At 35.0% G+C, this 12,485-nt stretch overlaps 1 protein-coding gene across 1 annotated transcript in view; it reads right to left on the reverse strand.

The window, feature by feature from the left end:
* Positions 1-259: 259 nt before the first annotated feature.
* BCKDHB (branched chain keto acid dehydrogenase E1, beta polypeptide) overlaps positions 260-12,485 on the reverse strand; it is a 108,621-nt gene continuing 96,395 nt past the window's right edge. The window contains exons 9-10 of the mRNA XM_010003082.1: positions 5,428-5,580; positions 260-595 (exon numbers count right to left, since the gene is read on the reverse strand). Of these exons, the coding sequence (XP_010001384.1) occupies positions 5,440-5,580 (141 nt within the window). The 3' untranslated portion in view covers positions 260-595; positions 5,428-5,439. The remainder of the gene's footprint in view (positions 596-5,427; positions 5,581-12,485) is intronic.

Below are 12,485 nucleotides of genomic sequence, written 5' to 3' on the forward strand. Positions count from 1 at the left end.
AGGAAAAATAATTAAACAAAGATACTGCAGCAAAGATGTACCCATAAGCCTCTCACTTATAGCAACAAAGAAGAAAAGAAGAATGCAGTTTTTGTTTCCCTTGCAGGGAACGACAATGACACTGGTTACAGGAGATCTCAGACCAAAAGCACAAGTTGGTCTGTCTGTCTAAGGTTTATTTTGCTGAAAATACAGTAACATTCAAATAACTCTGTTGGATTCTCCCCAAAAACCAATAAAGCCAAGAGAGGACATGTGCATAATATATTTTATTGAATAAAATCCTGATTCTAATATTTACACAGTGAAGTTTAGAGATGTAGCCTAGTGAAGCATGGTAACGTGTAACATTCATAGGACATCTGGAACATCTTTTAACACACCTGAAACTACTTACTATAGCAATCACCTGCTCATCACCGATTTCATAATTAAGGAAGATTTGAACTTTCTGAATAATAATCAAGATGAATATTAAGAACAGCTGAGTTCTGAGAAAACAGTCTGCTATGTGAATTCCAAACCTAAAAGATCTGAGTAAAGTGTCAAGAGCTTTGAAGGCAGTTTCTGTATTTCCTTGTGGTTCTTCTGATCTCTGCAGAGGAAGATGACAAAATAAATTACAATTCTTAAGAGTGAAAGTAATATCCACAACTTAAACATACAACATCCTCCATGGAAATCTTACTTTTAAATTGTAATGTCCTCTTACCTTCAAGGTATGTGAATTAAGCAAAATACTTATTATGTATTAAAAACTATTTTACATTTTTTAAGCTGCCAAGGTAGGCACATAGAAATGCTGCAACTAGTATCTAGTGACAAGACAGCACTAATTATCACCATTTACTCAAAAACTTTTATGATGGAGTGTCTTCCATCCTACTCCAGCATGTTAAGTGAAGTATTAGCTATATGTTGTTTTTTTTAAAGCTCCACAAGATATACTATCAATATACTATTACAAGGAAGAGGAGTCTTGTAACAAAACTCTAGGCAATACCCTTCCTACTTACAGGGGTTTTTAAAGATCATTTCATTATTCCTGATCTTGCATGCATTCTCAGCAAGGTTTGAATGTAAGTATAGACTTAAAACAGCCACCCTAAGAGACTGACTCTTAGCACTAGCAGACTATTATATTTGGACTACTCACTGGTTCTGAGTAAGATATGACTAACCAGCCATTTGCATTATTTTTGCCATCCAGAAGGAAAACATCATAAACCAGGTATGCTGTGTCCTACTCAACACTCTGGAGGTTGGTTATTCTAGTGAGTTACAGACAACCCATTATAAAAGGCAGGCACTCTAGTCTGCCACGTTTGGGATCCAGTGTTGAAAAAAACCTGGTTGTTAGTCTCAGATTAAAAAGAAATTATTTTGCACAGTCTCTCATATTTTATTTACCAAACAAAGAGAGGAATTAAGAAAGGCCTGGCTAATAACCAGGAGTGCAAAGAACAGGTAACCACCAACCACAGTATCTACCAGGTCCCTCCCTGTTTCTCAGCACAACTTATTCATTGAGGAAGGGAAAGCATTGCTGTCATTTGCAAGTTTCTCCCAGCTGAAGCTCTGGTTATGAGAAAATGTATTACACGTTGAAATGCAACTTCAAAGACATGCTTGGAAAGAAACAAATTAAACCCCCCATCATTCCCTAACATTGTTTAACCTGTAAGCACCAAGATTAAACTTTGGGTAAAATAGTCCCATAATGAAGTTCAGTGTGATAGCTTTCTATTTTTAGAGACTACACTTGTAATAGTAATGCTGTCTCTGCATAGATACACAGACTCTCATGCAGATAAACTGTAACATGGCAGGGACAGCTTTAAAATTCAGAATTTTACAAGAAAACAGAATATACAAATGTGATAGAAAAAGCTGCAAGAGGTAACAGAAAAGCACTTGACTGTTTGCCATTTCTGTGCTACAGCCACTCCTCAATATATTTGTGTATTACAATAGCATATTTTATAAAGTATGGGGCTGTTTTCTTCTGATTCTCCTTTTATCTTTTTTTTTCCCCTTCTCAAATGAGCAGCTAGACCATTCCAGCTATCCATGAAATTTATACCCACTCTAATCTCACTGATTATTTTCTCTTTATCTTTTTTCCAACCACACAGAGTTATCTGGAACACAGCTGCCTATCTGGAAGCTATTTCTCTTATAGTTAACATAGATATAAATTTTAATAACTAAGATGCTGCTGAAGGACAGAGATTTTGTTCTTGCTTGTCTCATGGGTGAGGTACACAGAATGCCTTGTCAAATGCTGTCTTTGAGCAGGAAAACCATCTGTACTGTCAATGTCAAGATAAGCAACTCTGTATGTGTGAGACACTGTCAGAACTGGCTGAATAAAACCAAATGTACATTAAGATAACAAGGCTAAGTTTAGAAATGATTGACTGCAGCATCCAGCTTAAGACTCTGCAATAGCCTCAGACACAATGAAGCAAGTCAATCCAGGCACCTGAGAGGAACCTTTTTGTGTTTGAGGTACACACAGTCAAGCTTATTTCAAGGAGGGGGGTTTTCAGTTGTTTTTTTTTAAAGATTTAGATTAATTCTTTATTAAGTAAGAAATACTTACTTGTGTATGGACTGAAAGATTTCCACAGACCAATAACAAAGAAAAGCACACTATAACTGGTAAAAACAAGTTTGGAATTACCATCCCCATGTTTTAATATAGAATCTGTTTCTAGATGTGAAGAGGACTTCAAGCAGCAGTAGACCATGAAACATTATACAACTTGATGTAACAAGGGGACGAAATCTTATCACTGCAGACTTCACAAAAATGAAGTTGCAGATAGCTCCTCATCAAGCTACCAAGATCTTGGACAATGTTAGAAAGGACAATCTGATATCCACCACTGATATATTTGACAACTACAACGAGGAAGTTTTAGGGTTTTTTCCCCCACGACCAGCCAAAAAGCAAAGAAAGAAGCAAGTTCCATTAAACTGCCAGTTAAAAGGGGAAAAGAAGGTGGACAGCCATCTCGTATCTAACAGAAATTACTTAAAGAATAAGCAAAGCAACAACTTAGCCAGCCTGGCCATTTCTGTAACTCAGAGGACAGCCTTACATCCCTCTTAACCAAGGAGAACTGCTAGCTCCTCTGTCTCTCCAGCAGCAGGACAGGAAGCAGCCCAACGTTGCTCAAATGCACACAAACTGTAACACCAGTTCTCAGAAAAGATATCCTTTCTCCTGACATGTGAGGTGGTTTGGAACATATTAACCTCATCAGTCCAGACCAATGGCAAGTAAGGTCCCTAATAAATGTCACACTGAGTACAAAAAGAAGCAAATGTAAAGCAATCCTTCCATTTCTCAGAAATGTAAGAAGATTAGCTAATATGTTAACTCTGGAGTAGATGACAGGATGGATATCTACTACAACTGCTGTGTTCATCACTAAGACCACTTACCTCCTTTGTAGCATGCAGAAAAATAAGGGAATATGCCCCTGAAATGTGCCTCTAAGGATCTCTCTTAGAAAAACCTTTGAACAGATAATTCTGTAACACTTAATACCAAGTCACACCAAACAAAACACAGTGTTATGGGTCCTACCATCAGGATGTTCTCTTAGACAAGCCAGAAAGCAGTTTTCTGTCTCTTTACACTGTTTTCCAGACTACCCCTAATAAACGTGGTCCTTGATATACTAAATCCATGCTTTCAGCTGGACAGTAACCTCCTCTGATATTTATGTGTGGTGCAGCCCACAGGAGAAATGTTTATAGGAATGCAGATGACTTTTCCACATTTTAGTGGATATTACCTTCACAGAAAGGTTTAGCATGGACTTTCAGTGCAGAATCTGGATTGTATGCAAATTCAATGCAATCTCAGAACCCACTTTTTTTTGTCCTCATACTTCCTTCACTTCTCCATTCTATGGAGGAATGGGAGTTAAACTAAATCTCTGAACCACAAAATCCTCATGGTTTGTTCTCCTCTACTTACAAAGTGGTAAGATTATTTGGTCCTTTCCTTTGGAAAGGAACAGATGAGAGTCTACTTAGCATGGCCAAGTAACTCACCTGAAATATCTGAGCCAACCCATTCTCTTTAGGAAGGCTTCACTGACTGTATTACAGATGTGCCAAACAAAAAAATATAATAATAAGGCTTTAAGTTCAGTTTAGCACAGATGTAAGATGCGAACAACTGTTGTGAAAAAGACAGCACTTGCCACATGGTCTACAAAAAAGATCACAACATTCATCAGTTTGAAGCCTAAGGACATGTTCTGGTCTGTCAATAACTGGTGATTTTGGAGAAATAATGTAAGTTGAATTACACTGTTTTTCAGAGATGCTGCCTCATTGATTGAGTTCCCATTTCACATTCACATACAGACACGTGACTATCAGCTATCAAGGGAAACAACAGTAGCAAAATGCAAAAAGGCATCCTGAAACTAAGTATGCAAATACATGAGATTAACATTATGGTACTGACAACCTCTTATCCCTGGCCCTGAAGTCAAACATACAGCTAAAATGGACACAAGAGGGCGCCCCAAATATAGGGCTCACCTTGGCCCTCCCCTGTGGAGTCAACAGTCAAAAACCCCCAGGACCCCAGCAAGACTCAATCTCAAAAATACGCTTCTTGATTCATATAATCAAAGGAAGCAGATAATACAATGCACTGACACATTTCCTAACTATTAAACTTTGGTCATTAAACACCAGAAGTTCTCTCACAGCAACACCCAATACTTTCCGAAGTCCTGGTTGGCCACTGCACTTAGTATTATATTACAATGAAATCAAAGACAAAATGTTACAGACTGTGATTAATAGACACATAATAGAAATCTATATTACTTCACAGACTTGGTGCCTGAAGGGCTCTGCAAACAGAAATCTTCAAGCGTGATCAAACTACATTAAATATTATTAAAAGTATTTCAGAATAAGTATTAAATATAAGCCTTAAAATTTCATTTGAACAGAACAAGATACTACAGATAGTTCTTGTATTTGCAACTCTGTGTTTGCTTGCAATGCAGTACCTATAACTGCTGAAAATTGGGCCTTGCACGATTACAGGCCACCTTGAAGACTGAAAAACTATACAATTTAACCATATGGTTTGCTTATGACAGGCTGAGAGAGTTGGGGCTCCATTCCATGTTCTTCTCATTGCTCAGGATACAATTTATTTAATTTTCAGATTGACTGAGCAAGGTAATTAATTTCAAACTCTTACTTCAATAGCACTACTTAATAATATTCAGACTCCTTTAAGACTGAAGGCCTGTAGCCACAAGACAATTCTTGTTCTAAATAAATAACTACATAAAAGAGTATTACTTCATCCCCAGACTTTGCAATCACACTGTCAGAATCCTTAGAGGCAAAGGGTCAGTATGAGACATTATTTCTCACCTGTACTACTGCTCAGTAGTTAATCATTTTCCGAAGAGCATCATAGCATTTCCATTTGTCTGGGATGTAGAAAGGCTCAAAGATGTGAGGGAAAGGAGTGTCATAGCCACATACTCTTGAAATAGGAGCTTCTAAATTCAAAAAGCATTCCTCCTATTAACAGAAATACAGAATAAATGTTACTGAGGCCAATATTAGAAGCAGGCTTGCATCACAAACTGAGGTTGAATGAACTTTGCCAGATTGACAGTCCTTGAAATTCAAACCTTCTATTTATATCACAGCATAAGCAGTCCAGACCAGAACAGACCTTCCTTTGCCCAAAGGTCTATATTAAAATAACAACTTGTATTAATGTTATTTTCATTTGCTACATGTATGCTGCATTAAATCATAGGCAGGTTATATTTAGTACATCTACTATACATCCAGACAAGTGGTGCCAAGAAACAAATATATTAGGAACAAGGGAGTAAGACTTTCTTTCCTGTGCCCCTTTTAAACATAAAGAAAAATTACATAATCTAAGAGTGTGTATTATTTGTTGGCTACTTGAACATCATATTCAAATTTCTTCAAACCTCTTAGATTATTAAGATTGTTTGAGAATGATTAAGCAGTTACATAAAGTATGAAATTCAACTCAGGTGGGTTTACATATCTCAAACCCCTGAGTCAAATCCATGCTACATACAAAAGCCCACAACTTGTGTTCTATTTGGAGATCAGATTTAGCACTGACTATGAAAGTATCATTACTCTACTAGTAGCGTACAAATACACCATAATAATCTCAAAGTAATCTGTGGAAATATGTATAATGTTATCGGCTTTAATAACCAACTCAATAATGGGGTTTCAATGTTCCTTCTCCCAAGCACCAGAGTGATATCATGGACCATGAAAATGCACAAGAAGTGGATGCAGAAATAACTTTGCCAGATCAAACCAACGTTGATGCTAATTATCAGCTCCAGTTATCCCCATATCTTTAGCTATGTATTTGTTTTCCAGATTAGACAAATGAAGAGACTAAACATGTTTCCTCCTGGCCTCTCCTTTATGGACTGCAGCAACTGAGAAATCCTGGCCAACTTCCCCTGTACTTGGCTCAGCAAAATGGGAGGTGAAGGATTACCCACCAGTCCTTTTCCATCAGGCTCACAAGGAAAGCAAAGAGCTACACTTTCCTGCAGCAAAGTGCTAAGTATTTTCTCAGACTGATGAACTGTTCTAAAGGCATGTTGCCTTGCACTCCACGACAGCCTAATTCTAACTTACTGTTCTTTCTATACATCACGGTATCTGGCAACATAGGAGGTACTCATAACACACTGAGATGATCAACTTTTGCTCCAGCTACTAGTTTGGTGTGTTTTGAAGTGGCATCTTTCTGAATGACAGATGGAAGTAAAAAGCCTAGGAGGCTGCATGACTGTGTACAGTGTCATTATGTTTAACTGAAAATATTTGCATAACGATATGCTGAACCTGACAGTTTTTAGAGTACCTCATGATAGCATCATGGAATGGTTTGGGTTGGAAAGGACAGCCAAAGATCATCTAGTCCATTCCACAACTGGATGATCATCTTACAATGTATTTTTTACCTTACCAGCCATGCCTAAAGTCATAGGCAAGTCCTATACATAAGCATGTGTTATAATGCAGAGGATTATTGACACATATTTTACAAATGTCTGTTTGGGTGAGGTGATATGCTGGTGATGAAATTCATTGGAGTAAGTCTCTCAGTATCAATGACCACAGTAACAACAGAAATGCTGCAGAAAAATGAAGATGATTTGGTTGACACTATTACATTTATACATTTGCTGACAATATTTGCAAGGATACTGATAAAAGCAAATTTCAAAAAATAAAAGTTTTTAAGATATATTTTTTACAGACTGGAAATGGAAGTAATAATCCAGAAGGTGGACTATAAAGTTATCATCAGAATAAGGTATTTGAAAACAATCGATAAAATACATTTTTACTTTACAATGTAGAAGCATTGTAAAGAGACAAGAGTATTGGATCTTCCTGAGAGTTTGGCAAGTGCTTAACTCTGGCATCAAAATTCTCATCCAAAACATAATTAAGTTTATGTTTTTATGACTTTCAAGATGCTCACAGTAGGATAGCTAGATTTACTCACAGAATTACAATGATAATCCTGCCACATGCTAAGTATTTGGTCCTCAAAAAAAAATAAATTCCCAAATTCACACATTTTACACATAAGTAGTCATGAAAAACAAGCTCAAGTAAATATATTAATAAGATGATTTAGAGGGAAATCACCTCTCTTCTTTTTTTTTTTTTTTTTTACAAACATGTAAGGTGGTTTGATAGAAGATAAAAACTACTTTACCAGACATACTTTGGATGCATCTAGGTATGCAGCAAGTCTTTGCTTATTATGATCCACAATTAGTTTTGGAGCCAATTATGCTTAAAATGCAATAAAATGTATCAGTTCTTGGGGGTTTGATTTGTCTCTGGAATCAGTTCTAATTTGGGAACAATATATTCATACTAGTTTCCTTTAAACTCAAATCAAACCAAACTTTTTCACAAAGTTACAGAATACGAAAGTGCCTGCTTGATGGCATTAACTTAGTAACTTTGATCTTATAAAATGGAATTTTATTCCTGATTAGATGGCATTGCACTTCAAAAAATCACAATGTTAGCAAGATTTATATCATAACAGTAAACAATTATAAAGTTTATGGACGTATTTATAACTTATCCTTCCCTTTTAACTTAAAGAGCACTTAACTCTAATGATCAGGCCATCTAATAGCCTGTCTGATATGGATTCTTGTTCACAGCTGCTGTAAAAGTTAGACTGCAAGAGAAACAAGAGTTCACCTCATCCTGAATACAATACTACCACATCTGCTGTACATATTGCTGTGCCAGATTTTTTGCACCTGTGCAGCCCCACTGTAGAGAAACGCAACTAAGAATATTAAACACACAACATCCAGCTCTTTTAAAGATTAATTAGCAGACATCCATTGTACAACCCTATCAGACATGTCTATTGCAGTATTTGAAAGAGTGAAAGAAGATCCAAATTTTAAATTAAGTGGGTTTACTCCATACTACTTAGGTATACAAGGGCTGGTATTGTCCAAACGTGCTTCTGCACAACATGGGAATGCAAGCCTATAGTCTTCAAAAAGTCCCTGCATGTTTCAAAAAGACTCTAACATCTTTCAAGGAAAGACCTTGGGAAAAAAAACTTAAAAAAAGAAATGTTTAGGAAGGAGTAGGTGTGGGATTTCTGAGCCAGTGTAAAATGTTTTAAATTCAGTTGTAAAAATCAGTATAGAAAAGTCACACTTATTTAGCAGAATATCCATAAACTACTAACATTCAACTGAAATAAAAAGTATTGTTTTATTAGAAAAAATGCTTATAAGGGAATAGATATAGTTATTAGTCTAATATATCCAAATTGTCTTAATTTTTAAAAGTTCAGCCAAAACATGAAATCATTGCTCTTCACTAACATTGCTTTCTAACTGCAGAAGGTAAAGCGTGGTCTCAGTTATTCAATCTGACCTTTGCCGATTACCTTCATTTGCCTGAATTTAACTTAAAGCCCCCTGGAAAAGGCATTTTAGCTGGTGACATATTTAATCTCAACAAATTTCAGAAGACTTTTCAAAACCATTTAGGAGCACAGGACCCACTAAAAATCTGTTGTTGAAACTCACAGCAATCAGCCAAATGTATCACACGCACACATGACTTCAAAACAGTGTAATGCCTTCATTTTTAGACTAGATGCTAAAGCCAAGGACCTGCCATATGTTGCAAGATCATATTTGACATACATATTCTAGTACACTCCCTTTTTCCCAAAATTTTAATACTCTAGTGTGCTAATATGGAAATTCATCCAAGTCTATTTTAAATCTATGTAAGTGTGTATTTTACTATTACCAGAGACCCAAGTACTCATTCTTAAGTTGGAGTCCTGAGTGTAAAACTCTTTAAGAATATGTACAACTGAGAATCACAGTCATTCGTAGACATATACAATTGTACAGAAAGAATAAACAAATAAATCAATTATTGGGCATTACTGAAAGAAAACATGACTCATCCTTCTGCAATGTACAGAAAAATAAAGCAATATGGTCTGCAGTTTAGGCAAGGTGCTTGTAGGCATTTGGCCAAGAAGAAAATAGTTAAGGAGTTTATTTGCTAAAGATCTTTCTTCCTCTGAAGGGAATCTCTATCATTCTATATTCACAGTAGAGAAAACTCCATATGCAAACACTCTGGTAAACACCAGTAAATGAAACCATTTAATGTGCAAGTAGCAAGACAGACAATTCCCAACTGATATTTTTCCCCTTAATTATCCTATTTTCATCTTATTCTCATTATTTCCATATATGTCATGTTTCCTCTCTGACTGGCATAAATTAAAATCAGTAAAAAGGAATTTTGTATTTATTTTTAAATTCTGCTACTCTGTAGAATACACCCTAAGGTGAGAAAACATTAATTTAAAAATCAATTATTTGTGCAACATTTTATGTCCCTCTCCCATGCTATTCTTATTTTGCAACACTACAGGTATACAAAAAAATTAAGAGCTACAAGAATATCATATTGCTACAGGGTTGCTATATGAGAACACTGATTTTACAATTTCTTTTTTCAGCACAGGAATTTACTTGCTGTAGGATGACAAAGAAAAAGTTTATTTTAAAGACTAATATGAATAGGCAGAATTTGTAAGAGTCTTTGGTATTTTTTCTAGTATTATTGCCATTAAAATAAAAGAAGTCTAAACATAACACTAAGGTAAACTACACAAGGCAAACTGTAGGAACATTTTTCATGCAAGACTACTTACGTTTCTGCTGACAATAAGTATAAAATTTAGACCCAGGAACTCACAGACTACTTGTAAAGGTTTAATTCAATTGTGGTTTCTGTCAATTAAAACCCTGAATGTTGCCACCTCATCTATAGATTATAAAATTTTTAAATAACATATATATATATTCAAAGAACTTTTCAGAGAGGAAACTCTTGGCACACTGGAGTTTTACTTTCTGTTCTGATATTTTTATCCTGATTTATTTATGCTGTTGCCATAAATTAAAGCAGGGGGCTCAAACAGTTAAGAAAACTCATTTCGTATCACTTTGTAGACAACTGCTACCCTTATATTAACTATTACTCCCCCACATGGATTTCTAACTGCAAATTGCATACTATTGTAAGAATTAAATGAATAGTACTATAAGTTAATAAAAAGCATGATGTGCTCATTTATAAAAACAACTAATTTTTACGTCAAAGCTTAAAGATTTTCAAAAGAAGCTTTCCAAAGAGGCTGTCAATCAAACCCCATTTTATAAAAGGTGGATTTCATGCAACGAAGCTGATAGATTAAAGGTCTTCTTCTTTGGTTTCTGCTTGAAAAGAAATTTGTCCAATTTGAACACTTTACTTTCAGTAACAGAAAAGTCAAGCGTCTGTAGATTTCATGTCTCCCAACTGTAGCAAAGTACTTTCCTTGACAGTCGCAGGCACCAAATGCTGTATATTTTAAACAGAATTTGCTTTGACAACATATGTATCTGATATTCTTATGAATAATCACTTCTAGGAGCTATGTAAGTACTATACACCCATGCAATATTTCCAAGATGAGATAGATATATATATATCTTTTTAGAGTATTTTTTTTCCAGCATCTTAGCCATATTAACCTTAAAATACTTTTATGAATCTCTTCCTGATTGTTACAATAATGATACATTTTTTCCTCAGACAGCTCTGCAGTTATATGTTGTAAATGTTTAACTTCTACCAAAGTTTTCTCCTTTTTGAGATCACTTTAAAGCAATTATTTTATAGTTTAGCAGTTGGTAATTATTAATTTCATTTGTTAACAATTATTTGAATTTATATAATTAATTTATTGTCAAATACAGAAAAGACTTCACTGCTAAAATAATTAATCTTAAGATTGCCCAACAAATAAATAGTATTTTTACTTACAAAATGTATCAGAAACTAAAAAAAACAAAAGCACTTAAGAGGAGAAAAAATGGTCTGTGTAACACATTGGAGTGTTATCATTAAAAAGCAATTAATGGTAAATATTGTTTTTCCAGAGCTGAATCACATAAAACACTATTTATAAATGAAGTCAAATTTACTACATAAAACAAGGTATTATAAGACTAAATGAACATAATTATTTTCAAATGATACACATCCCTCTTAAATCCATCATGCTAAAATAATAATTTACTTCATCTATTTTTAATCACCAGCATTGGATCTGAATCTATTGGCAGTGAATATATTTCTGACCAAAGCACTTTTCGAATTCAGACAAACAGAAGAGAATCCCACATTTTAAGAGTAATACTTAATCCTGGTTTAATACTTAAATACTTTATTACTTAAACCGTTTTAAAATTATCAATGAGATGGTGCATTCTGACAGTCATCTCAAATTTTTAAAAAGTGTGATATATGAATGCTCTGTATTAACATCTTTACTAGAAAAACATGCAAACCATGTGTGCTTTAAATGATGTCTTCATCAAAAGAAACACATTGGATTGGGTAGCAAGGATGATGACAGTGAATATAAATTACTTTTATGCAACACATACACACTTTTAGAAAATGTGTTTCTACTATATACCTTATACTTAAATGGTTTCCTAATAAATGTTCAGGAAATTTGAAAAAAAAAAACAAACAACCAACAACTAAGTTTAAAATGTAAGCAGTGCAAAACGAAAATAATGTAAGTGGAAGTAACCTAGACTTTTAAGAATTCACACATTCCTATGCATAAATACAGTATTTTTGAAACTGCTTTCTTCAGGCAGGATGGAATTTTTAGTGCTACGGCCACAACTGCAATCCTGTAAGATGATGTTAGGTCACTAGCGACTATGGGGTGTCTACACACCAGCGGCAGCTGTGCAAGCCAGTGCTGGTAATACAGGCTCTTCTTCTTTCATGTGGAAGTAAAGAATCCACAAGGTGGCTGA

Source organism: Chaetura pelagica, unplaced genomic scaffold, assembly GCF_000747805.2.
Source record: "Chaetura pelagica isolate M959 unplaced genomic scaffold, ChaPel_1.0 scaffold170, whole genome shotgun sequence".
In the NCBI taxonomy this organism is placed as follows: Eukaryota; Metazoa; Chordata; class Aves; order Apodiformes; family Apodidae; genus Chaetura; species Chaetura pelagica.